The sequence below is a fragment of the Dromaius novaehollandiae genome, chromosome 3 (assembly GCF_036370855.1).
Source record: "Dromaius novaehollandiae isolate bDroNov1 chromosome 3, bDroNov1.hap1, whole genome shotgun sequence".
Lineage (NCBI taxonomy): Eukaryota > Metazoa > Chordata > Aves > Casuariiformes > Dromaiidae > Dromaius > Dromaius novaehollandiae.
Genome location: NC_088100.1, coordinates 115,113,642 through 115,141,053, shown reverse-complemented (window position 1 = coordinate 115,141,053; position 27,412 = coordinate 115,113,642). Strand labels below are relative to the sequence as shown.

General features: G+C 39.7%; 3 protein-coding genes across 5 annotated transcripts in view; 1 reads left to right on the top strand and 2 right to left on the bottom strand.

Annotated features, from left to right (window-relative positions):
• CFAP61 (cilia and flagella associated protein 61) overlaps positions 1 to 9,066 on the bottom strand; it is a 134,891-nt gene extending 125,825 nt beyond the window's left edge. The window contains exons 1-4 of the mRNA XM_064509885.1: positions 8,945 to 9,066; positions 5,408 to 5,558; positions 2,718 to 2,868; positions 67 to 143 (exon numbers count right to left, since the gene is read on the bottom strand). Coding sequence (XP_064365955.1) covers positions 67 to 143; positions 2,718 to 2,868; positions 5,408 to 5,550 — 371 coding nt within the window. The 5' untranslated portion in view covers positions 5,551 to 5,558; positions 8,945 to 9,066. The remainder of the gene's footprint in view (positions 1 to 66; positions 144 to 2,717; positions 2,869 to 5,407; positions 5,559 to 8,944) is intronic.
• A 30-nt stretch (positions 9,067 to 9,096) lies between these two features.
• On the top strand, positions 9,097 to 21,413 carry CRNKL1 (crooked neck pre-mRNA splicing factor 1). The gene is made up of 14 exons (XM_026107453.2): positions 9,097 to 9,229; positions 9,656 to 9,808; positions 11,490 to 11,581; positions 11,708 to 11,866; positions 12,222 to 12,388; positions 12,786 to 12,964; positions 13,637 to 13,807; positions 14,513 to 14,704; positions 15,497 to 15,556; positions 16,742 to 16,822; positions 19,148 to 19,387; positions 19,835 to 19,936; positions 20,411 to 20,659; positions 21,161 to 21,413. Exons 1-14 carry the CDS (start codon positions 9,182 to 9,184, stop codon positions 21,326 to 21,328), a joined length of 2,061 nt encoding a protein of 686 aa, XP_025963238.1. The 5' UTR covers positions 9,097 to 9,181; the 3' UTR covers positions 21,329 to 21,413.
• Positions 21,414 to 21,906: 493 nt separating this feature from the next.
• On the bottom strand, positions 21,907 to 26,446 carry NAA20 (N-alpha-acetyltransferase 20, NatB catalytic subunit). Of its 3 annotated transcripts, none has more exons than XM_026107454.2 (6): positions 26,319 to 26,446; positions 26,084 to 26,108; positions 25,875 to 25,965; positions 24,279 to 24,414; positions 23,137 to 23,351; positions 21,907 to 22,374 (listed from the first exon to the last, which is right to left on the bottom strand). In XM_026107454.2, exons 1-6 carry the CDS (start codon positions 26,369 to 26,371, stop codon positions 22,289 to 22,291), a joined length of 606 nt encoding a protein of 201 aa, XP_025963239.1. In that variant the 5' UTR covers positions 26,372 to 26,446; the 3' UTR covers positions 21,907 to 22,288. The 3 variants fall into 3 exon arrangements, with proteins under 3 accessions (XP_025963239.1, XP_025963240.1, XP_064365957.1); XM_026107455.2 differs by having other exon boundaries at positions 23,137 to 23,282; positions 26,319 to 26,443; XM_064509887.1 differs by lacking the exons at positions 25,875 to 25,965; positions 26,084 to 26,108 and having other exon boundaries at positions 26,319 to 26,425.
• Positions 26,447 to 27,412: the final 966 nt, after the last annotated feature.

Genomic DNA, 27,412 nt, shown 5'->3' with positions numbered 1-27,412 from the left:
ATAGCCTCTTCAATGATGGGAGGAAAGTATACATGCTTCACTACAGAAAGTTACATATTAACTCACCTAACAATTTCTTGGGAACATCCAGCTGTATATTCTTCTCTTGACACAAAAAGATGCAAGAACAATGTGTTCAAAGGCTGCAGTACAAAGAAAGAGAATCTAAACACCAGGCATACAGTATTTATTAAATCAATCCAAATGTTAATATGCTCATTTATTTCCAATTTATATAACCTGCATGCAAAATGAATAGCTTCACATATATGAGTAACTTGCTGCCTTCAAAGTGTCTGGCTAGATAAAGCTATGTGCATAAAGGTTTTTTAATATCATGATTTGTGCTTCTGTAATATTTTTGATAATTGATTTACAATCCAGCTGACTATTGTTAGAGCACATGCATCACTGTTGCTTTTAGTTAACAATGTTAATTCAACATTAACAACATTTTAACAACTTTTAACAACAACCAAATCTTAGCATCATTTAATTTAACATTTGGCTGATGAAGAAAGACTTTTTTTTTCTTTCCAGCTTAAAAAAAAAAAGAGTCTCACAGACTCCAAAAACTGTTTTCTTTAAAAGAAGGAAGAAAAATAACAAAAACTTAAGATTACATCATTAGGCACATTTACATTACCAGCCAGAAACAGGGCAGACTAAAAGACTCCAGTTAACCTGGAAAATATGCTTTCCAGCAAAGGAATACCCTTGTACCGGAACAGTAACTGCTGTTAATTCAGCTGTTTTCTCTTGCATATTTACTCCAAGTGATGAGGCAATGAAAGTCCACCTGTAAATGAGGTATTTCTATAAAAATATTTTAAATAGGAAAACTTCTGATCTTCTGAATAGTTTAATCTTCAATTAAATGTAATGGCTAGAGTCACCACCGAATTTTAGCAACTTTACAGCAAAAATGATTTTACTAGAGGTCTGCAGTAATGGAACAGCATAGAGACAACAGGCTGTTGTAATGAATAAACACCAAGAGCCATTCCTAAAATCAGACTTTCTATGTATTTTAGCAAAATGTGAAAGAGAAAGGAGGAGAAAAAAATAATGGTTTGTTCTTGAGGCCCAAGAGGAGGACCAGGAGGCAAGAATTTGACTTGTAACCAGTTCTGAATAGCAATGGTAACCAGACAATCCTGTAAAGCATCTTCACTAATTAAATTTTGCACAAGCCAATTCATAATTTAGAACCTTAAGCTATCTCATCACTTCTGAACTCTACAGAGACGACTCTTGTCAACTACACTTTTAAGAAACTCTATTTTCAGAAAGGTCTCAATTTTGTAAAGCATGTCGGCATGGTTAACGTGCAGTTAACTGACAATATCTCAGGTAGTTATAACTCAGAACATGTTCAGTTGTTTTGCCACTGCAGAAGCATAAAACATCTACTGAATGTTATGTACAGACTTTAGAAAATAATCTATTGTAGAAAAACAAGTGTTCTTCTGCTCCTTGTTAACATTTAGAAGGATCTTTCACTTCTTTTTTTTTCCCCTTTTTTCTCTTTGCATGCCCCTGCGCTCTGATGTCAGCTGCAGCTTTACTGCAAAAGATATTGTCAAGCACACAGCCTGAGGAAGAGCTTACACAACTGACAGCACAGCATGACCCAACACAGGCAGCTGCACAGTAAATGAAGTGGTTGTGCCTGCCATATGCCTGTACACAAAGTGCTGTCAAGTGACAAAGAAAACAGATTATAAGAAAATAGCATGTTTTTTCTGCACTCTCTTTGGTTGTAATAATTTTCAGTTTCTTTTAGCAGCACATACAGCATTTTCAAATGCAATTGCTGACTTGCCAGCTTTTCTGCAAGTCGTTGTTTAATATCATCCAGAACAACACTGGAAAACTGATTAACTGTCCGGACATAATTTCCATACTGCCAGTATATTATTTTGGCATATACTGCCTAGGGTTTGAGTGTTTATGGTTAACATTGTCCATCTTTTTTCAACAGTCCTAGATCCAGTTCCCAGATGGACTGAATGATGGGCAGCACTTGTATGCTGAACTTCTAAGTGCCTGGCTCTAGGAAGGAAATTCATAAATCTGACTGAGGAGCCCGTATGAAAACTGACATCACACAGAATGGAGTGCAGCAACCGTCACACCAGCACTGGACAAGCTAACTCCAGAACTGAGACACTCATGTCAGCATGGTCCTCTGCCCAGTGTAATTCACCATCCTTCAAAGAGGGTTACACTCCCTGTCCCTTGTCCTTTCTCTGAACCCATTAAATCAGTATTCCATTCTATAAAATAGCAAGCCTTATTCCAAAAGGTGAGAAATGAGGATTTCAAGTATCTTACAGTGAGAAGAACCTTAGAGCAAGGTCTCTATCTCCTGGAAAAATGCTCTGTTAGATGACACCAGAGCTGTACAGGGTGTTGAATGAAAAGTATTGGTGACAGCTATGATTCATGCTGCTCTCAGTACTATCACAGTACACTAGACCTGTTCTGAGCATGTCCAGCAAAGCACTCAATTCGCAGTTCCCTAAAGGCCTCTGTCAGAATGGCAGATACCTTAAGTTACTTCAATGGCAAAAGCATGAACTTCTGAGCAACTGAGAGTTTCGTGAGGAATCCGAGTGCCTAAATTCTACCTAAATTACATTTTAGATGCCTATGCCTATTTTTATATCTGAGCCTTAAGTGAAAACTCAACTAAAATTACACAATTTACTTACAGTGCATTTGTTGTTAATGTAGTTTTCATTTAAGAATGATTCCCAATCAGACTGATCAGTGATACTCCAATTTGGATAGTCCAGAAACAAAGCATGGGCAATGGCCTCTTTCTTCTCATTGCTGAGTGTCACTGCAAGATTTGATTTTTCTCTGTTAAAACAATTTAAATGCAGAAGTTGAAGAAATTACATAAAAAAATGCGTAGAGGAGTTTTACACTTAATAACCAGGGTGTGTTCTAGAAATATTCAAAATAGATACAAAAGCTGTCATAAGGATATAATGACATTAAAATAGTTGTTTGTAGTTCCCTTTCACCTGTCCATCTGTCATGCAGGTTGTGCATGTCATATCCATTGAGTATGCACATCTTTCAAAATACTAACCCAGTAAACAATGCAAATATAAAATAAGTTCTGTAAACTATGAAGAAAAATATTTACCATTTAAAAATATTAACTGTGAAATTACTGAGTTATAAAACAGTTGTACTCACACTATATAGTATCTTGCTAAATAAACAACTTCAAGTTCGCACTTAACAGGCTATTTACTTTCCATAAAATATCCACGTTATTGCTGAGACAGTCCTATTTTTGCTTTGTCTTTCATGGACTGAAAGCAAATCCTGCACAGATGAAGGCTGAAACCTGACATCAGAGTGCCCCTGGGTGGATTCCTAAGCAGTAGTCAGCTGGCCCAGAACTCCAGTGTTACAGGCTACCTCTAGGGCCAGCAGTTTCAAAAGCACCTTGGAATAAAAGGTGAGTACACATGTAAATACTGCATTTCACAACTAGGCAAAGTCAAAAGCCAAATAAATATAAATCAAATGTCCTGCACTAAGAGATACTATTCTGAGAGAACATTGTAGAACCTCCTCCAATTTCAGATTTATCCTTTCATTCATAGACTCAAGCTGTACTCTTTCCACAAGCCTGTATCTTTCAGACCTAACAGGCCTCTCACTTCAGCAGAGAGACTGGAACAAATTTACTGTCATGAATTCTAACTTTAAATATGGGTCTTCAGTTGTTCTTCAAACACGGTTCTTAATATGTAATATATAGATGTAAACATAAGTCACAAATTTTGAGGCTTTTTGTTTGTCGGGTTTTTTTGGTTTTGTTTTTTAACCAGATGTATCTAACTTGTTCTCCCAAGCTGACAGTTTCTGACAGAAGGGGAAAACATTAAAGATAAGTCCCTCTCTTCCATATGCCTCATCTGATAAAGTATACCTCTGACTAATGGAATCCTGGTATACTCCCATTTACACACATGCATGATCTGTCCCTTTGCATCTCCTTTTGATGTCACTACCTGCTTGTTTAAGATGCACTAAATAAAAAAGATTCTTCTTTGATTGTCTTTCACTGACATCTCTGTAGAGGAAGAGAACGCCTTATAAAGCAAGTTTTATATTATTTTCTCCTTCTCTTCAAATTTTTCCTTTTTTCCCCCTCAATAAATTATCAGTTGGAAATGATGAAAATAAAGATCACCAGATTTTAGACCCCCAGTCATCTCTCTCTCTGTTTTCAAGTTCTCCAGACTCTAATCTTGCACTTGCATGTACTCAACTTAACTACCATGCGTAGTAGTGCTGAGCACATAATTCAGCCTGTCAGAACTGCAAAATTAACCACATTCAAAAGAGCTCAGACGCTCAAGCCTCAATAAAACTTCATTACCCAAGTCCTAACTTGATGTTAATACTTCAGTTCCAAACACTTATTTATTTAGTGGATTCTGAAATCGTAACAATTCAAATGATTTTTCTAACCCTCAATTACTACATATTTGGCATGCAAAAGTTAAATGTTTCCTCTTCTTTGTATTTTTCCTCATAATTCTACTTTTCCCATATAGCTGGTATCTATTTGCTGTTAAAGACAAGTGCAAAAAAAACCTTGAAATGACCCACTGGCATTTCATGCACTCTGTGTGCTATACATCACTGCACAGAAAAGAAATTCTCCAGCACTGCACATATTATAGCAGAAGGCTTCCACAGCGACTTGCTTTTGCTAATGGTTTTGCCATGCAAAAAGCTAGGATACAGATGTCCTAACATGGGGGATATTAAATATCTCAGTGGTAGCAAAGTACAAAGGAAGAGGCAGATTGAAACATACACTTTACAGCAGATGGAGAGAGCCTATCTCCCAAGGCAGAACAAGAGAGGCAAAAAAATCCCTAACAACTCTTTTCCTTAAGGGGAAACTGGCAGAGAAAGAAAATGTTTAGACGTAAGCAAGGAAAGAGAACAGAAGGGTCACAGCCACACAGTGATCAAAACCCCTAATCACCGCCCCTCTATTTCAAATACTCTCCAATTGACAAAAGGCTTCAATTAGATGGAGCAGACAGCAGACCTTGGAATCTAATGGTTTCATCAAGTAATATGCAGAAGTATTTCTTCTAAACTTTTATAAAAAGCAAGGTAGTACAGAGTCAAATCCTGTCCCCCATACTGGCTGCAGTGATCCAAGGTAGCACAGTCATGCACATTTGTAGCAGAAAGGGGATGGAAGCAGATTTTCTTTCCCTTTTGATGAACTGCATAAAAAGTCACTATGCTACACTGTGTCAAGGCTCATAACGTTTATCTGCTCTTTTAAGGATAGCACACTTTCTTGAAGTTTCCTGCAAGAATGGTAATATAACATCCCTAAATAGTTACTTACAAAAGATACGTGACATTAATCCTTCCAAAAGCTTTTTTTGTAGAATTGCTGATGAGATTGATAATACCAGGAATATCATGTGATTCTGTCCTTCTGGCACTGACCACTTCTGTATTTCCTCTCGATGAAGTTATTGCAGTCATTTTATGGACTGTAACACAAAGAAAGAAAACATTGCTTTTCTAGCAGATCCTGCAGTAATTCATTGTTGAACGTAGTTACTTGAAATGGAATTTTTTAAAACAGTGGGAAGACTGCAATTTAAGTGCCTAATTCCTGCAGGCCTCTGCACATATACATGCCTACTCCCTGCATATAGATACAGCGTGCATACAGTGCACATGTGGAAATACAGTAGGCACTCATAGCTACCGTATGTATTCCACATGCTACATAGAAGTGTTTCTAATGGACTACAAACTGCTTTTGCATCTCTTTATTTACTGATAAGTAGCATATGAATGCCTCTAAGAACAGTACTCATGGTTAGTCATTTCGAATTCTTAATAGCTTTCAGTCCAGAGGGTAGGTAGGATCGGCTCAAGCAATCAGAATAATAATGACATAATAACGTTAAACAGCAACCTCAAATGAGTTAAGCGCATTTTGTTCAAAACAGCTCCTCAAACTTCTTTTTTAAATCAACACTGATATTTAAACTTCAGGAGGAATTGAAAGTTCCATAGCTTCCCTGTCCAGAAGGAAAGTATTTGTGTGGTTCCACATTTGCATAGTTTGTCAGGTCCCAAGTGATTCATTAAGATGCCTACCAATTTTGGAACATAGAGGGCAGCAGGCAGTCAGCCATCCTTGACTATCAACTAACAGTTCACTTATCTTTCAACTGTGTTGCCACCCATTATTGTATGGACACACTATATCTTCTTGTAGCAGAAATAAAAACTAGGCAGGTAAAAATACAGAAATGGACCAAACACAGTCATTTACTGCAATTTCTTAAATGTATGTGTGTAAAACATCACATTGCTAATTCAAAGAAAGAAGAAGTCAGTACAGCAAACACATCTAGATTAGCAGAACTCTTTTACCAATCGACCAAATTATAACGGCCATTTCCAACATTGGCTCTAAACCCAGATATGATGCCAATCACCGGATTGTGCTCCACAGAGCCCAAATAAAATGAGGTAACGAAGGAAATCCTGAACCTTTTACCTTTTATATGCAAAATCATATGTACAGCTACATCTTTCACACACAGTCAAGAGATTATTGTACGTAATACCACAGGTCCCAGATATGCAAATTTTTGTTTGCAAAAAGGCCCTGGCACCAACCTCAGGCAAAATGTCTTCAGCAGGTTTTAACGCATGGGCTTAGTGGACAGAATTGTTGTTAAGCTGAAAAAATCCAATTTTGGTTTGCATACCTGGGAACATACAACTACCATTCTTGTAGTGAGCAGAAAGATGAATCTCATGAGTTTTCCCTCTAATGCCTAGAGGGGAAATTTCTGTCTTCAAGCTGTTTGGTGAATGAGAGGTTTTTCTCTACATACAGAAGCATCATACGTGTCCACCATTTTTAACCCCTGTACAGAAATAGCTAGGGCCACTGCCCTTCAACTGCTTCATTCATCCAGCTAGGCTTGAATGTACTTACTTAACATGGAGTATGACAATAACATGCACACACACACACACAAAAAGACACTAGCTTTTGTAGGCAATTTCTCTAATGTCTCAAGTTTTAAGACATATACTCTTTCTAGTGGAGTGGAAGCAATAATACTAAGGCTAATGAAGGATGGTTCCTAAAATGAGCAGACAAAACGTCCACATAATTCACTTATGTATTTTACTAAGTAACTTTAAACTGTGAGACTACTAAAATAATAGGTTAATTTTTATGAATTTCATCTCCATAAATCAAAAAACCCAGGAATTTTTAAAAGCTGTTAGCAAATTTGACTTCAGCCTTAAGATTACTTCAGCTGAGGAAAGTGCAGTTTGCCAAATTTCCATATTTAGTTGTTTAGCTTCATGCATTGAAAAATAGCAGTCCGCCTCCCCTCAAACTCCTCAAACACTAGTACAACTATTGTTACAAGACAACCCTGAGAAGCTCAGAAAGAATGTTTGAAGTAGGTAGATTTGGATAACTTCTATCTTAGATAGAATTTGCTTAGCATGAGTAGCCACACACTTGCTTAGCATAAGTAGCTAAATTTGCTGAAGCCTTAGGCCGCGCTCCTAGTTCGGTAAGAAGCTGGTGCAGGCTGGAAAGATAAGGGAGTTACAAGCAGTCTGCATTCCTGTGCCCCACTCTCTGAAAGGGAGGAAGTCAAGGCTTTGAAATAAGGCCTGTTTGGGCGCCAGGACCTTGGAAAGCAAGGCCTCCTCTCACTGTTGAAACAGTGTTAATTAAGGGGTCTGGATTATGTCCTCTTCGTCAGGACCTTGGGAGATAACATCTACTGACCTAGCTGGGGCAGTGTTAATTGATCAGGACCTTGAGAAGCAGGGGTGGGACCCACGGAATGAAGAAATCACTAACCAATCAGTGTAAAAGGGAAAGTCGCAAATCTGGCAATTTGTTTGTATTAATGCTACTTGAAAAGTTGGGGGGTGTGTGCTCGATTTGTGGGAAACCACCGAGCACCCAGGCTTGCGCAACTCTGAAATAAACAAACAAATGTCTCTCCTGAGTGTGTAATTATTGGCTTATTGCACACCGAGCAACAAATCCGCTTTTCGGACAACACTATGACCGACAGAAAGTCATATTTATATATTAAAAATGCACTGTTTTTGTAAAAACAACATGTACTGTTCCTACCATAACTCCTGTAGCTGTATTAGAACAGTATGCAATAGCTGAGAAAATTGGCAAAAAAAGCAGATAAAGAACTGCTCCTTTTCTGAACCAGTTCTTAGAACAATTTCCTCTCTAGTTCATTAATTAATTTATTCTCTTTTTAAGCCCAAGCGAGATCCCCAAGTGATAACTATTCTTTCTGTTAGTGACTCAAAGCACACCAAAAGTGTCATAAGGCTGCTAGGTCTAGGAGCTGGGCTAAGCACTGTTGATTAATGAGTAAGTGAAAGCAGCACGGACAGTCAGGACAGGACACGAGGTTTTTATATGCTTGTTACCAATATTGATATGCCTTGGGCCATACATCATCAGCACGGATTCTGCTATGCAATAAGTAAGTTTAATCATTCTCATGTCCATCACTCCCTTTCATCTTGGGCATTTGGCAACAGCCCTTACGTTACGAGCAGAGCTTTTAGGATGCCAGCGTAGCCGCTGAAGGGATTTATACAAATGCAGAGACAGAAGCCGATTCTAGCGGCAGAATAAAATCAAGATCAACCCGTCTCCAGCTCCGTGCGAAGCGCACACACCTCCACCCGGAGAGCGACCCCTGCCCCTGTTAAGGGCTGTGGGCCCCCAGGGAGCGCCGCGCCACGCCGCCAGGAGCATGCTGGGAGCCAGGGTGCGCAAGGGGCGCTGGGAAGTGCAGTTCGGGGTCGGAGTGCAGTGTTCCCCGCCGCCGCAGCGGGCGCTCACCTTCCCTCAGCTGCGACGCGGAGGGTCCCTCACTTCGTGGCGCTCCCGGCGCGGGGCGGGAGCTGGGGGCTGGCGGAGCGAGAAACGAGCGTCCACTGTCTTCGCCGGCAGGGGCTTCTTTCTCTCGCGCGCGGAGCAGCCGTTAAGACGCGACACCGCCGTTGCCGCGGCAACGACGCTGCGTGAGGTCAGAGGGTAACGGGGCTGGGGCCGAGGCCGGAGCGGAGAGGCGGCAAGATGGCGTCTACGGCGGCCGGGAAGCAGCGGATTCCGAAAGTGGCGAAGGTTCGACGAGGCGCCCGGGGCCGGGGGGAGCCGCTCGGGGCCGGGACCTCGGCGGCGCCCGGCAGCTGCCTCGCCGGGCGGGGGCGGCCTCGAGGCTTCCCGGGCAGCGGGGAGCCGGGGCTCCGAGTGGGGCGCGCTGAGCGCTCCCCCCTCACGCGGAGGTCGGTAACGATCCCCGTCGTCTCCGCGGCGAAATCGCGCTGGGCTGAGCTTTAAGTTTTCCCTTCTTTTGGTGCTGCAGGCAGAAGAAACGTAGATTTGGGCTGATGTACCCAATAGGACCCCTTTCTTTCTCAGCTTGGCCCCATATCTTGCTGTGGTAAACACTGAATACACTAAATCCCTGGATTAAATTACTCACGATGGGTTGTTTAAGTTTTGTCATTAACATGGAAACTTTTAAATTAATGCCCCCTTACTTTACAGGTGAAAAATAAAGCGCCTGCAGAAGTTCAGATCACAGCAGAACAGCTTTTAAGAGAAGCAAAAGAGAGAGAGCTTGAACTTCTTCCACCACCTCCTCAACAGAAGATCACAGATGAGGAGGAGCTAAATGACTATAAACTTCGGAAAAGGAAGGTAAAGGCACCCCCCCCACCAATATTGCTGCTCATATAAAGCACTATAATTTTAATATTTTTTAATTTAAGATGTGTTTCACATTATTAGTGCATTTTTCAGGTTAATAGCAATTGTTAAAAAAACATTTTCAATAGAAAATCTGTTACTTTCATGCAGAAATTCTAAGTTATAAACATGCTGTCTAACATAAAATTTGGTAGTACATAACACATTGAACACAATCACATATGATATGTTCAGAACATTGCAAGGCTTGCATGGTTTATAAGCAGTTTCTTCATCATTCCCAGTATCTTTTCAGTCAGTGTGACGTAACATTAGCTAACTTTACACTGGTGCTGGTATTTTGCTCCCCAGCTGTATCATAGAAAATAATGGTATGGATTTCCAACTGATATTTCTGTTCTATATGATGTTGTTATTGGACAGACGTTAGAATATTACTTTTTACATTAATCATGGTTATGTTTTGATAATTGCCTTCACACTTAACCATTTTGCTTGTGAGACTTTAGGTATAAACTTTTCTTCTTTATTTAAAAAGAGAACTCCTTTGCTTCTGCAAACTTACTTGCTGTTTTGATCTGCTTTCTTGTTTCACAATTTCTGTCCTGGATCAAAAGACAGCAAAGGCCAAGTATATCACTAAGAGTGAACTTTAAATGTTTTCAACTAGACTCACTCAGTTATTTTTTAGATACAGCCAACGTATAAAGATAGAACCAATATCTAGAGATAAATTAGGAACATTATTTGCTGAAGCATGTATGCATATATTCAGAACTGGTGACTGTTCTAGCACAAGCAGATGGCACTTGTGTACTCAGCCCTTACTGGGTGTCCATTTGCTCTTTTACAGTCGTGTTTAGGACTCTTAATGGAGATTTAGGGCTTTACAGTGCCGAATGGTGGTGGTGATCTCTCACTCAGGCACATACAGGGCAACTGGAGTTGGATCATCAACACCACAGCACTGCAAAACCAGTTTTTGATGTTACATTTTTCTCATCCCTCATTTGAAGAGCAGTAACAGAACACCACATGTTAATTGTGTGTGTTAAACCACATTTAGCCACATGTTAAATACCAATGGCAGTGATCCTGACAGTAGTCCACAACATGCTGAAGAAAGGCCCTCACCGTTGCATTTCATGAGCTGTGAAATTTGTCTAGCACGTTTGGCACCAGAATATTAAGTCAAGAGAATAATCATAATGCATCTTGCTGTTTTAGAGGGGGGAAAAAAAAAAGCGTGAGAGCGCAATGATACAAACAGATCAAAGCGAATAAACTCTTGCTGACACATCCAAGTATATTCAGTGTTTTCTGCAATGACTGGATTCTGTATGTCCAGTTAATGTTGCTATTGAAATAGCTAACCAGGAGACTGAGGGTGAAAAAGGAAAAGATTTGAGGGCTATCTGTTATTATTGTCTCAGTATTTTATGTACTAAGTTGCAGGAACTTGAGTTTAGTCCTTATCTATACAATGATCTATTCTTCTAGCTGCTCTGTTACGCAATTTTTAGAAAATATTTTGAGTATGATTTGTTTCAACATCTGCATAGGTGTAATATTTGGAATGTATTCCAGTTATAGTAATATTCTGTAAGCTGTTTATAACAAGATCATTTGGCACAGAGGAATTTCCTACTTACAGAAATAATTTTCTCCCCAGACTTTTGAAGATAACATAAGAAAAAACAGAACTGTTATCAGTAACTGGATAAAGTACGCACAATGGGAGGAAAGCTTGAAAGAAATACAAAGGTAATTATGCTATAGCTGCAGGCATCTCTTTTAAACCTTTTTAGACACATGCTGACAAATACCATCAAAGTCTTGGGGGTACATTATGTTCTCAACATACTTCAACAGTGTCTCTTTACTTTCCAGAGCTCGTTCCATTTACGAGCGTGCTTTAGATGTAGACTACAGAAATGTCACTCTCTGGCTGAAATACGCGGAAATGGAAATGAAGAACCGCCAGGTTAATCATGCCCGAAACATCTGGGATCGAGCCATTACTACCCTCCCCAGGGTCAACCAGTTCTGGTATGTTTTTAGACAGTAGAGACTACTGCTTTTACTCTCAAAGTGTGTGTCTTTTTTCTATTTAGGCATCGTGCAAAAATGCACTGTGTTTTCTGTTTCTGCATTTCTTCTGGTTAATGCTGAAAAATGGAAAGGCTTAGGTTTTGGAAAGTTTTTGTACTTTTCAAGTGGTTAACAGTAGCCGGAAAAGGATGTTTGTGTGTCTGCATGCTGCCAATCACAGTAGTATCTATAGGCACTTCTGGAGTGCAGATGGTTGAGAAATCTCAGTAATGCTCTTACTGAATGCTCAAAAAATCATTGTACTTTTAAGTATTTACTAAGTGATTGTAAACACTTGATCTTGTTTTCTAAGGTATAAGTATACTTACATGGAAGAGATGTTGGGGAATGTTGCTGGAGCACGTCAGGTGTTTGAACGTTGGATGGAGTGGCAACCAGAGGAGCAAGCTTGGCATTCCTATATTAACTTCGAGCTGAGATACAAGGAGGTGGACAGGGCACGTACCATTTATGAGAGATATATCCTTTCTAGTGAATTGTGATTCCTACTCAGGTTTAGGCTTGGATTCTTCCTTTCTTTTATTTAACAGTATTCATGTTTCCAGCTTCTTTGCGGTCATCATTTGTTTCAAATTTCTCCTCCTTATACTTCTTCGTGACCCTTAGCCGATTTTTTTTTTTTCCCCCCAATGCACCTGTATTTTTTTCTTCTCTCTCTCCTTAAGTTCTCTGGACTGAACATCTGAACATGAAGCCTTTGCCTGCTCAGAACTCAGAAGAGTCTTCTTCCTATGTGTATCACTTGCATATATCATCCTTGGGTGGTGGTTAATAGTCCATGACCCTGTAGTCACTGGGAAGAATGGAATTTGAAATGTCCAATTCAACTGCTACCATTTCTTTAACATAACTCTACTTGTTATTGTTCATCCTGATGTTAAAAACTGGATCAAGTATGCCCGCTTTGAAGAGAAGCACAGTTACTTTGCTCACGCAAGGAAAGTATATGAGAGGGCAGTGGAGTTCTTTGGAGAAGAGCATATGAATGAGCATTTGTACGTGGCTTTTGCAAAATTTGAGGAGAACCAGAAAGAAGTAAGACATTCTTGATTATACATGAGATTAATACTAACCGCTCCCACAAGATTTCTTCTTGAATATCAAACTCAAGGGCATCTAACATTACTTCAAAACTTGTGTTTTTTCAGCACCTTATGAGGTCTTGTTATTGTAGTCCGAGTTCAGGAGACAATTTTTTGCCTACTTTTCATTTGCCATTTGGTGACATTGAGGAAATATGTTTTAAGAAAGATAGGCACCAAATCTATCAAATAGAAGAACAGTGCCATGGGATCTAATACAGATCCTCAGATTTCTAAGTTTCAATGAGATTGTAGGTCGATTGTCTACATGATTAAAAAAAAAGCAGAATTAGCCATGTTTTTGCCAGATACCATCTTGAAAGTACCCAGGACATTAAGCAGTTTAAAACATACTGTAAGGGGGAGGGAAAAACCCCACACCACAGCCTCTTAAAACTATTTTAAGCATCCCAAACCTGTAAATGAGTAAGCAAGATGGTGATACCTTTACAGAATCATTTTTAAAAAAATTTTGCTCTTCAGGGATATCAGTTAGTCATGTCCTAAAACACTCATTTACATTAAATATTGCCAAGAGCTCACTGAGAAATTAAAGGACAGATTTTGAGGGAGGAGAGAGTTGTTGTTTTATAAATCTAATTCAAATGATATTTAATATTTTCAGTTTGAAAGAGTAAGGGTGATCTACAAATATGCCTTGGATAGAATTCCAAAACAGGAAGCCCAAAATCTCTTTAAGAATTACACCATCTTTGAGAAGAAGTTTGGGGACAGAAGGGGAATTGAAGACATTATTGTCAGCAAGAGGAGATTCCAGTATGAAGAGGAAGTGAAGGTATGTATTATAAACATCCTCTGGGCTCATCACACACACAGGTGCTGCTTAAGCTACTCAAGCACCTCATAACACAAAGGCTGACTAACTTTACATTACCCTCAATGCTCAAGCCAAAAAATCCCTAATCCCCTCCATTCTCTTTAGAGGTAGAACTCAGTCTATAGGGGAGAGAATGGTACCTAACTTGTCTTCACTGCTTTTTTCTTTCTGCAGTCTAAATAGATTGTGGCTTCAAAATTTTTGATTGCAGTGAGAACTCAGTATTCCTTGCAGTCATCTTAGGGTATGTGCAGTTTAGCTGGTAACTTTTTTCATTTTTGTTACATAGTAACTTTTAGAGGAGTCCTTGTCTGTGTATAAATAGTTTTTTGTGAGGAAGTAAGTGTGCCATACCTACCTACTATTCACTGAATTGCTGAATACTGCAGATTTTCATCATTTTTCCCTTAGCCTCTCACTGTTTGGTTTCTTTGTCTTCATTCAAAGAATCTTTGTAGGTAAAATAAAAACAAATACACTACAACCCACCCCCTCAAAAGCCTATCTTAAGTATACCTGAGACTGACAATTTTCATTAATATTTCAGTAGCCATTTTTAAAGGAGAAACTCTGAATAAAAACTGTATGTAAAGGAACAGGATTTCTTTACTTAAGAGTTACTCAAGTTTCTTTCTTGTTTCCTTGCTCCCATGTTTCTGGAAGGCAAATCCACATAATTACGATGCGTGGTTTGACTATTTGAGGTTAGTTGAAAGTGATGCAGATGCCGACACTGTCAGAGAAGTGTATGAAAGAGCCATTGCCAATGTTCCCCCAATTCAAGAGAAGAGACACTGGAAGAGATACATCTATCTTTGGATCAATTATGCATTATATGAAGAGCTGGAGGCAAAGGCAAGTAGTAAGAACTCAGGGTTTTCTTTCCTTTCCAGATACTTTCCTTGCATTAAGTAGCTACAGATATTTTCATTTTAGTAAGAAAACAGGGAACTAAACATCTCATATCCTCTTTTGTGTAATCAGCTACAGGATTTGCTATTTTAGCGGGGGTTTTTTTTCCATTCATTTGTGTGTAGCATCCCCTCCCTTGCTTGAGGAGGGGAGAAAAGTTTTTCACTTTCACACTAAGTCATCCAGAAATATGCTGATCAATAAAAACAGAAGTAGGTCTTGCTAGCTCTATTTGAATTACCTGTTCCAGGCTGTTGTCTGAACTTGTGAAACAGTTTGGTATTGAACAAAAGAATTTGTGAAGTTTTTCTGTCAAGCATCCAGAAATTCTGAGGTTGTGTAGGTATTTCTTCTCTGTTTGCTATCAGTCATTTAATGTTACAGCTGCTCTTTATTTCATATAATCTGAATGTAGCATAGCTATTCAGAGTCTGTTAAAGGAAAAAGATTGGTTTTTTTCCCCCCACTGGCCAATCCTACTTTTGTTGTCTAAATCATAGTGTTAAATTTTGTTTTGAAAAGACAATTCCTACCGACTCTTAAAAGTTACCGTCTTTGAATTGTGCACACAAATAAGTAAGCATATGTATATATATTTTTAAGTATACAGGATTCTGAACATCTGGACTTAAACATACCTTAGTACTGTTCTGGAGTTTGGCAACTATTGCATAATTCAAAATACAATGTAATCTCAGCAATGAATGAAGTATTTAATCTTGCCTGTTTTTATAGGATCCAGAACGAACCAGACAGGTGTATCAGGCATGTATCGAGCTCATTCCGCACAAGAAGGTATGGCTTCTCCAATAGTTTGTATCAAGTCTTGCATTAAAATCCGCAAGATCAAGATCCTTGAACTTTCTTTCCCTGCTCCCACCACTTCCTAGTCCTGAAGCCACTTGGATTATCCTCACTCAGTTGCAGTGAAGAGAACAAAGGTTCAGGTGTGTATGCCCCTCCAAATGGCTACTGGCACATTCATGAAGCTCTCACTCAGGAACAAGGGAGGTATTTATCCAAGATTTTAAGTGGAGTCCCTTCCAGTAGCACTAATTTCTTCTTCCAAAATTGACAGCATTTTCTTCAGTTGAGGTGTCAAATGGCTGCAAATTGCATCATCAGTGGGAAACATCAGGCTACACACTGATGTTCTGTTGCCTAGTACAGATGTGATGCAAGGGTATTTTCATTATTTTCACGTTACCAAATTTGCTTTAAAAAGGTGAAATAGCATGTAGCCAGAGGATAGCTTAGTACCATTAAGCAGCAGGGGAGAACTCTGTTATCTCTTTCCCTTGCTTGTTTGTTTTCCTCCTCAAGTTGATCTTTTCATAGCTGTTCTCAGCCTATCAGCTCACAGCCTCTGCAGAATATCCATTGTTCCATTTTGCAGGGGGCTACTGCCTTTAATAGCAGCTGTTTCTAATTGGTTGTATGGTCCCAGTTGAGGAAAGGGCATTTGGTGAACATCCTTAGGGTTACACCTCTTTGAGACTGACTTTCTCTTTTTTGTCAGTGAGCTTTAATTAATCTTTCCACATGGCCCAACCCTTAAAACAATTAATGAACTTTGTCTTGGAATGCCACAGAATCTTAGGCAATATATATTTGTTTTTCTAATGTGACATTAATCATGTCATCTGAGTATCAGATGTGTGGATTAGGTTTAATTTGTAATAATTAAGAACTGATTAAGTATTAACTGATTTAGTGGTAAACTAACCATTTTCTTTGCTTGAGAAAACTTCCTGTGCTGGCCATTTTTACTTTTATTCATGGTGGAGAAAACTGCCCTTTCTTAGAAAGGTTGTTTTGGGTTTTGAACTCTCAACTTTTCAGCAGGAAAACAGGTAAAATGCAACAAACTGTAGGAGCAGTAACATTTCTTTGTATAGTCTATATGATGTTTTTTAAAGAACATATGCAGCATCACTTATGAAGCTTCCAACTTGGCCATCACGTTTTTTTTTCTTTCAGTTTACATTTGCCAAAATATGGCTACTGTATGCACAATTTGAAATACGACAGAAAAATCTTCCACTTGCCAGAAGAGCTTTGGTAAGTAAAAGAAGGGGTTAATTCCATCATTGTCTTAACTAACTAATGACAGCAAAGAAATGGCATTAAAAGATCTTAAATTGTCCTTTATAAATTGCTGGTTTATCCATTTAAATAAAGCATCCTAGAAATCTGCAGGGACCAGTATTTACTGTCATGTAAGGTTTAAAAAGAAGCATAGCTTGAGATATGGTGAATTAGCTTGGCTGAAATTAATGCAGCTTTCTCATTTCAGCTGGCAAAACACTCATCTGAATAGCAACAGTACCCAAATCAGCTTAGTGCACTTGTAAATTTTCAGCTGCTCCTTCTTTGTTTAAATGATGCTTGTGCTAAGAATAGCTTTTTAACAAACACTTTACAATCAATAGTTCTTGACTCTGAGAAATTGAGACTTGCACAATGGAATGTTTGAGTCCCAGCTACCAGACTGCTAAGAGAAGCAATCATGGGGGCTTTGGACAGGCTTAAGAGAGTGAACTGAACTCCAGTACTGAATTCGCCATCATGTCTGAAAATAAGGGAATATGTTTTGGCAGAAAAACCTTTTGGAATGTAAAACTTCCTTTCAGGTATTTTAAATAAGATGGGTGACAGCATGAAGCATTTTGAGAGAAAGCCAGTACTGGTAACAGTTGAGGTGGTTTGACGCTAAAGAGAAAACTGGTGGGATTTCCATTGTATCTATGGCACAGCAGTGATAGAGCATAAAGACGAATGGCCTCCTGTAGCCAACATCAGACCATGTTTGCCCCCTAATGTGCTAGTAAAGCTTTGTCTGTTGAGCTGGACTCCTGCCCTGGACCAGAAAAAAAGCAGCAGAGGGATCAAGTCCACTCTGAGATTGTTAATGCCTCCCTGCAGGAGAACACAACCATCTGTCCTTAAGCATGCTGCTGTTCAGACTTCGCTTAAGATACCATTGCGAAACATTAGCATATTCACTGATCATCACCCTGCCTCTACCCTTCATTTTTAGGGGTAAATGACTTAGTGGATTCTGCAAAGGCTGCTTTGATCTGTCTGACAATCTAGTTTCCTCAATTTCTTTGAGGCTTCTCTCTTTGGTAGTCTTTTTTCCTTCTGTTATTTCTTTGACAGACCTGTTTTTAGTATTTCACATCCTATTGGAAATGAGATTTTGATACAGCCATAATCTTTTGTTGGACTGGACCTAGATTTGGCAAGCAGTTCCTTTCTTTCCCAATGAATTGACTTTGAACCACATTTCTGTCCTGAGGTGAGGGTATCTGGGTCTCACACTGTCACTGTTCAGAAGGGGAGGTCCAGCTCCTTGTGCTGAAATGCTCACCAGTATGCAGAGCATTTATTTTCACTGGTTGCAGATGTCGTGTGGGTTCTTTGCTTTCTTGGGGTTTGAGAGGAACTGAAACTTGGGTGACAGAAGATCAGGTGGAGCCTACACTACTTAAGAAAATAGTAGTGAGGGAGAACCAAGTATATATATATTTTGAAATAGAAATATTTTGAAATATTTTGAAATAGAAAAGACTTGTGGAGCTAGACAGACCCATAATGGTGACCAAATCAATGTTCCCAAATAGTGCTTTTCTCCATTTAGTAAGTACTGAGGTAGGCAATGTGTAGGAAAGTTGTGTGGGAAAATCACAGTAAGAAAGTTTGATTTTTGAATTAATTGCTCACATCAGCTTGCAGGCTCCAGTGCTTAACAAATAATACTTGCCTACAGAAGCATCTCAAAGAGTGAAGCTCACTGCAGGCCTGTAGGTGTACCTGTCTGAGGTGTATCCATTCTTAACTCTTTTCAAAGATTCCCAGAATAAGAATCAGAAACTGCTTTCTCACAGCTTAGCACCCAAAATACTTTTTAAACATTTATTTAACTATCCATTATTGTAAGTCAGCAGGCAGGGAGCGTGGACAACTCTCTATGCGATGGTAAATAATGGTGAGCAAGGAGCCAGTTTCTCTTGATATAGTTTATATTATAAGATACTTATGAACTGCTTACTGTCCTTTCTTTAGCTTTTGAGTCAAGATGAAATGTTTATTTGATGAGTCAGGTTTCAACTGAAAATTCATAGGGAATCCATAGTACTTAAGAGTATTGAACAAGTTTACAAGATTTTCTGTTTTCAGAGTTTCCGTTGATAGTTTATGGATGCACACTCACTTTGTAAACACTGATTATATTTCATACTGGTCCTGATCAGCCTGAGAAGCCACTGAAAATTGAATTTTAGTTCAAATACTGAACAGTAAAAGGTTGTTCAGAAAACAGAGTGGTGTGTGTTTTTGCAAGACCTCTGAGTGTGTGTTTTTTTTTTTTTTTTCTTTAAACAGGGGACATCTATAGGTAAATGTCCAAAAAACAAACTCTTTAAAGGTTACATTGAATTAGAATTACAATTGCGAGAATTTGATCGTTGCCGAAAGCTGTATGAAAAATTCCTGGAGTTTGCACCAGAAAACTGCACATCATGGATTAAATTTGCTGAATTAGAGACCATTCTTGGTGATATTGACAGAGCCCGTGCGATATATGAGTTGGCTATTGGCCAGCCCCGGTTAGACATGCCAGAGGTAAGGGGGTAGATGAATTTTGAGGTAGTGAAATTTTAAGGCATTTATTACCCAGTGTGGCTGATTAAAATACAAATATTCTATCAGTTTCAACAGAAATGCTTATCATAGTGGATTAGTCTGTTTCTCATCTAATTTAGCATATTTCTTGACAGGCTAATCAGGGCTATAAAATCCATGATAAAACATAGAGGGAGAAACATACTTACAGTAATATTTTTCTGTTCCTAAACAGCTAGTTTCTGACTGGATTATGTGCACAAGCTTTGATATTACTTAGCCTTAATCCTAGGTAGTACAGTCAATTAATATTCACAGAGCTCTGAAATGTATTTCTACAAATTTCGTGTTTACCCATGCTCCTTCTTTAAAAAAAATTATCTCAGTATTAGATACAGGAGGGTTTGAAGATGCTGTGAACATAAGCAGAGACTTCTTTTTTTACAGGTTCTTTGGAAATCCTATATTGACTTTGAAATTGAGCAAGAAGAGTATGAGAAAACAAGAAACCTTTACCGCAGATTACTTCAGCGGACACAGCATGTTAAAGTATGTACACGTATACAGAACACAGATTTGGCCTTCATTATGGTCCATGCTGGAGGGAGAGCCTTGACTGCTTTAGTTTTGTGGCTTTCTCAAATCAGCTGTGAACCTAAGTTCCCAGTGCTGTACCACGCTCTGTGCCATGAAAACGTGAAAAAAATCTCAGTGATGTTTAACAGCAGCTATTCTTCCTATATGAAGGAGAGCTTTGCAAAAGCTTTCCAAAACAGCCTTCTTCCTACTGAGCAGCTTTGGAATTTTAATTACAAAAACACTGCAAAAAAAATCACAACTAATTTTTCCTTGCAACGTAGTTTGGTGCTCTAGTTTGACTAAATTCAAACAAGATTTATCGTGACCTAAAACAACTACAGTAAATTTGTCCAAGTGGCTTACATGAAGGTTAGGGTTATCTACTTATTTTAAGAAAATAAAACCAAAAAAACCCAGCTTGATTTTAATTTGCTTTCACCACAGGTATGGATCAGTTTTGCACAGTTTGAGCTTTCTGCAGGGAAGGAGGAGAGTTTGCCAAGATGTCGGCAAGTTTATGAAGAGGCTAATAAAGCAATGCGAAACTGTGAGGAGAAAGAGGAAAGAGTCATGCTTCTGGAATCCTGGAGAAACTTTGAACAGGAGTTTGGAACTGATACCACTAAAGAGAGGATAGATAAACTTATGCCTGAAAAAATAAAGAAGAGAAGAAAACTTCAGGCTGAAGATGGGGTAAGAATAAAAATTATGCAAGTAACTATCTTAAATTCTTGGTGGCTTTATGCTGTTATCAGCTGGGATGGATGCAAGCTGTAACTGCCTAGGAATTTTATTGCAGTAGCTGAAGCAAAGCACTAGCCTGAAACAGGTGCTGCTGAGCTCCTTGCTCTTCAGCCTGTCTAGGTGGGAGATTGATTCAAGTCAAAACACCCATACCAAATGGGCAAGCTAGTTTTACTTTAAACTGCTATCTATGATAGACATATCAAAATAGCTTCAGGTAGTACTATACAGATAGTATCTGTTTCTGGGCTTTGTTGGGAAAAGTACAGTCCACGAGATCTACCTCCTCTGCTCATTATCCATAGTAGAAGTAGCTAGTTGGTTTTAGCTGTTGTGGGTAGTTTAACAAACACCAATTTTAATTTCATCTTATTGTTATGCTCATTAGAAGCACATTCTAATAGGTAACATTAACATGCAGCCTAAACTTTGTTACATTTTTTTTCTTAGTCTGATGCTGGCTGGGAGGAATACTATGATTATATTTTCCCAGAAGATACTGCCAATCAGCCCAATCTCAAACTACTTGCTATGGCTAAATTGTGGAAGAAACAGCAGCAGGAGAGTGAAGCTGCAGAGATGGATCCTAATAAAGACATTGATGAAAGCCAGTCTTAAAACATTGCCTTCTCCCCCTCCTTTTTGGGGGTATTGTACAGTATTTTCACTGGTGATGAATAAATGTATTTGAAGAGTTTTACTATTACTGACTTAAGACATCTTTGGTTTGAAAAAAATCATTTTAAAGTGAGTCCATTTAACAGTCTGTACAGCTGAAAGGAAAAGTCGGGACAAGTGCAGAAGTCTGCAGCTATTACCAATGTTCTGAGAACTGTAAGAAGTGGTGGATTGCAGCTTTGTTTTCAAACACAAGACTGGCTATTCTAAGGCTTCTGGAAACTGTCACAGGATTGCTTGTTTTAAGGATATTAACATGGCAGGACACCACATCTGCTTTCTGCAATGAGGAAGATGCCTTCAACCATTCCTGATATATTTTCCAGTAATTTTGTAAAATATGTATTGATCACAAAGATAGCTGAAAACAATAAATACTACTGACAACTGCAACCTGTTCAACTTCCTCCTAAAGTAAGCTTTTATCCCAGAAACTATTTAGGAAGGACAATAATAGAAGCTAAATCTACTGCAACGAACCCCTGAAAGACAAATGTATAGAAATTAGTACCACACAGTTTGTCTGTATTGTATAAGCCATTTTTTTTCAAAAAAGATTTTCAAGCTTCAACATTTCAAACAGGAGGGATGAATAAGAATTGCTTAACTGTGACTCTCAGGCTCAGTAATAAAAATTAGTTCCTGTCTGCATTTTTTTTTTTTTTTTTAACATTTACTGTAAAATATGGTGGTACCACATTTAAATCTACTGGGAAGTAAAACTGGGAAGCAAAACTGGGAAGCAGCGTAAATAAACAAACTTCTCAGTATTACTTTTAAAGTTTCATGGTGAGGTGGGGGGACATTGAGCCTAAGCTTTCTCATCCATTTAAGCCCAAGGGGGAAGAGAAAAAGAAATCTGATGCTCTTAGTATGTTGCCTGAGAATCACAGTTTACAGCTATTCAATATCTTCTGGTCTCACAGGATGAGGTAGAGGTATAATTGATTTCTTCTCCGAGTCTCTGGAAAGAGCTTTTCTCATATCTGTTTCAAAAGAAATAAATGTTACTGTAACAAGATAGCCATTACCCAAAGCCAGATTAAGTGAATTTGCTATTACAGTAAGATCATTTTTCATCAAGCAACATTATAAATTCAAACACTGCACAAAATTCAACAGAACATAAGGGAAATGGCGAGCTAAAAGGACTTTAAGGATTCTCTCATGAATCTATGAGATGTCTCTCATAGCCCCTGTATTTCATAGGGCTCTTTCAAATCAAACAATAAGAACAGAAATGATGCATGATGTGGCCACGTAAGCCTTTTTGGAGGATACTTGGAAATCTAGAAATAGCAAGCAGCTAGTATTTCAGTTTTGTTAACAGAGTAACAGTAACATACGTTACATTTCCATTTTCTTTCTCCTTTAAATTGAAGAAAGTTCTGAAGTCTGAGAAATCTACCAGTGGCAGATGAAATATGCCAATATTTGATTTTGTCACTGTTGACCATAAATACTTCTAACTTTGTAATTAGGACATCTAAGGGGGAAAAGAAATTTTCAAGTTATTAATTTATCTTTGGTAGTTTATTTTGCTACGGATAGTACAGAACATATATACTGCACAATTAAGTTTTGTCACTGAAGTAATCTTCGGTAGGAAAAGCCATCTAAAGTCACAAACAAAATTCCACTCTTCAACACCTAGCTGAACTTAGTTTCACCCAAAACAGAACAAACCAACCCAAACATGCACAATATCAGAACCTTCCCATTCAGCTAGAAGCACAACAAGTACTTACCATAAGCATCTTCATCTGGCTCTCCGTTGCTAGCAGAATAGTACTCTAACACTGTCCGGTACACACTGTAGCCTAGTTGCTTATACATATTTACTGCAACTTGATTTGATACTCTCACAAAGAGATCCACGAAAAATCCACCCTTTCTTTGTAGAAATAAATAAAAGAAAGTAAGGAAGAGCTTCTGAACGTATTTCCAAATAATAACCCATAGCCTGTAATCAGACCAGAAGCCAGTCAGATGATGTGGTACACTAATAAAACATCTCTCATACTGTAATAACAGACACATTCCTTTTCCAAGGAACAGCTCTAGTACAGGCACAAGTATATTTTTGTCATGTTACCATCTTCTACACCAGCCAGCAGGTTCAAAATTATTAAGAAAAAGAACAAGACAAGCTAAACAACCACACAAGCCTCACTACTATAAGAAATGAAATTTAAAAGAAAAAAACCTCAGGATTCTGGATTGCACTAACTTAGGGACTGCCTCATTTAAAATATAAAGGGGGGGGGGAGGTATCAGGCATGAAATTCAGTTCCCCAAGTGGAGATAGCACTTCTCACAAGGCAATTTCTTCAAAGCATTGTACTATTTTTAGATTTTATCAACTACAGTGGGGTTGCCCTAACCAGCATGAGTTGAGGACATTTCTCCATCAGTTTATTTGACAGTAAAACTAATTTTCTTCAGGCACCAGTAACCCAATGTGATAGGGAAAGTAAGCTAAGATGTTGCCTCAAGTACATAACTTGTTCAGTGTTGCATTCAATAGGGCCACACAAAGACCATGACTACTAGTAATTCAATTATATTGTGGGCATTATGGGAAACAGTGTTGACATTTTGTGAAACTTTTCCTAACAAGAAAGGCAACTTTTATAGAATGCCTCTACTCGAAAGCAGGCTACTCCCTACTTAGCCTAGCAAGATAGCTGTCATAGAAAACATGAGATTTTAAACTGCCAAGTAACACTTATAATTCTTGTTCTCTAACCACAGGGAATTTCAGTGAATCACAACACCGTTTAATGGAAAAGTCTGGGTCTGTTTCCACATAAATACCTAAACCATGGACAGGAGCCTGTAGCAAGATCACTTTAGTAAGATAAATTTTCAGAAGAAATACACTACTCACTTTTCTGAAATTTCTTCCAGTAGTTCCATCAATTTAGCAGCCAAACCCAGCCGGCGAAATTCAGGTGCAACCGAGAGGGCAGTAACATGTCCATGCCATTCCTCCCTGGCCACAGAGCCTTCTGCTTTACCCATTACTGCAAACACATGGAGTACTTAGTACAGTAGCGCTTTGGGGATAATGCGCCACACACAGCTAAACATGCTTAGACACTGCTTTGGTTCTTTTCTAAAGAAACACTGCACTGACTGTGGTAAACACTGAAATTAGTGATGTCTGAATCATCATTATATTATTCAGTGACTATGCACAGTTGTTCTGTATACCACAGTTTAATAAAAAGTTGGAAACATGACCTTCAAGGTCTTTGTCGACCTGCATAAGGTTAGTTCTGTTGGAAAGACCGCCCCCAACCTCCAAATTCTCATCCTGCCAACTGCATGTTGAGAGAGTTTATTGCAACATCAAAATCAACGGACTGTAGAAAAGGCAAACAGCTCACATGCAGCTCCACTAAAAATGTCATTCTGCCCAAGCTTTACACTAGTTTTTTGATGAGCGTTAAAAAAAAATCATCTTTGAAAATCCGTTTTTTAAACCTAACTTTCAAATAAAAATTTTCAGTGACTCTTGTGAGTCTTTAACTGAGCAGAATTCAGGATCTCATTGAAACAATGAAGGGAAGGAGGACTAGAAACCCAAAACTAACCATCATGCCTGCTACTGGAGACTTTTGGTCACTAAGGGGAGTACAGCTTGGGAAGCTTTGCCAACCTGGCAATGGAAGGCTGAGGCCCTGCGAGGATGGTGCGTTTAAGAAAAAAAGGGGGACCGTTTCAGGGGGGTTCTTTGTAGTTCCTTCCCTTTCTGCATAGTGCCAACCCAGGGCTAGTTCGCTGGTAGTCATTCACACTTCCTATCCCATGCAGAGCTCTTAACAGCACAGTCACTGCTACTAATAAGAAACTGAAGTGGCAGGTCTGGAAAAAGCCTTTGTATAGTAAATGCTTTAAGCATAATCTGTTAAATAGTTTAATTCCCAGGTCTCTGCTTTATAACCACAAAAACGGGGGGAACCTCCCCCCCAAACACTCTGCTTTAAGGAAGGAATAGGCAAACAAACAGCTCTATTTAGAATGAGCTGAGAAACATGAATATCCCAAAGCAAATAAGCAAATGTAATCGAAGTCCAAAGCCAGAGCTTTCCCTTAAAGGACAATGCCAAACCCAGCATTCTTACTCACAGTTGACTAAAAGCATGCTAGATCACAGGTGAGCGCAATGACCCGATTCACTACTTATACAAAGGCCTATGTGCATACATTCGCATGGATAAAGCTTGTCTGGGCGTGACCACAATCATGAGCCTTTGCCATGCTATGAACATCAAAACAAAAGCTATTAAGCCTACACAATACCCTTTGGCATTCATGAGACAATACATTACTACATAATGCTCCACTTCAGTATTGAGCATTTAGAAAAATCCGGAGAATAAGAAGCTTGTGAGGTATAATCCCCAAGACATCAAAATGCAATGCAATGGCAGCATGTAACCCCCGCCTCCGGCTTTGCCACTCATCCCGTCACACTCACTGTAACCCATCAGCTCTCCGCCGGGAGCTTCCGCGACAATGAAGTACTCGGGCCAGTGGGCCAAATATTGCAGGTAGAAGGGGATCCCGTACTACAAGCGCCTGGTTAAGGAAAACGGTTTGACTAGACAGGGCCGCTGCCCGCAGCGGGGCAGCTCTCCCCAGGGCGGCGCCGCCGCGCTGCCGAGGCGGGCACGAGGAGGAGGATACGGTCTCGGTGAGCGGGTCCAGGTTGCTGCGGGCAGAGAAACCGACACTCAGCGACGGGCGGGCCCGGCCGAGGAAGCCCCGCGGCGGCGCCTGCGCAGAGCGACGGGCGGCGTCTGGGGGACGCCGAGGCCCGCGCGCCCCGCCCCGCCGGCGCCGCAGAAGGGCCGCGGGGCTCCGCGGCCCCGGGGGGAAGCTAAGGGAGAGCGAAAGGAGGCAGGAGGCTGCCGCTGCTCACATGTTATTGAAGCGGAAGAGATCGTCACAGGTGAAGGCCCGGAGCGACGTCATACTGCCACTGCTGCTGCCGCCGCCACCCCGGAAGCGCTCCCGCGGCCGCGGGCCGCTTCCGCCGGTTGGGGTTGCTAGGCGACGTCGAGAGAGGGGCGGGGCGGCGCCATTTGGAGGTCTTTTTACCTTATCCTCGGCAATAACAAACCTCGCAAGAGCTATGCGGATCCTGACGGCAAAATGCCGTGGGTTTTTTGGTTTTGGGTTTTTTTTTGTTGTCTTTTTTGTGAGGAAAATCAGGTTGATTTATCAGCAGGCTTTATTTTTCGGACACTACAGCAATGGGCTGACAGCCCCTGCCCCGTTCGTAACGAACTCCTGCTTGGTTTTTGACGCGGTAACTTAGGAAGGAGCAACCCCCTGAATGCGAGACTTGCCCAGAAGGTTGGGACTGTGAGGCCGACCGCAGCCTTGGAGAATCACCATGAGAAAAGGGTTGCGGGGGAATGACAGCAAAGAGGCAGACCTGATTTAAGCTGGTTCAGCTGGTATTTTTCAAGATGTGCTACTTCTTGTGCACTCACATCTAATTCCCTAATAACAGCGTTAACTTTCCTGTTAAGCCTGTTTTATTAGTAAGATTTAGGGATTAATTATGTCCAGCTTAATTTCCTTTAGCTTTTACAGCTACTTCTCCATTTCAGAAAAGAGGGAGTAATAATTTAAAAAAGTACCTCAGTTAAAAGCTTTTCTATTTCATAACATCCAACTCCTCTCCTTGAAGAAGATGGAATAGCTTATTTTTACAAGTGCAAATCCCTCCCAAAGTTTTGGTATCATCTGTTTCCTGGCATTATGAGAAGTGTTTTGCACAGAGAAGTGAATAAAATGGTCAGATTTTCAAAAGAAACAATTGCACAAGAATGGGCAGCGGAATCATCTTGAGGTGGTTGGGGCACGTGCTTCCCTTTTGCACTTTTTGCTTTCCTTTGTTTCACACTTGAAGTTTTGAGTTTCTCAATACTTTCTGCCCCAGCCCTTCCCTCCCTCAACAGAGTCGCCATCATATAAGAGTCCTGGGATTTTCATTAGATCTAAATG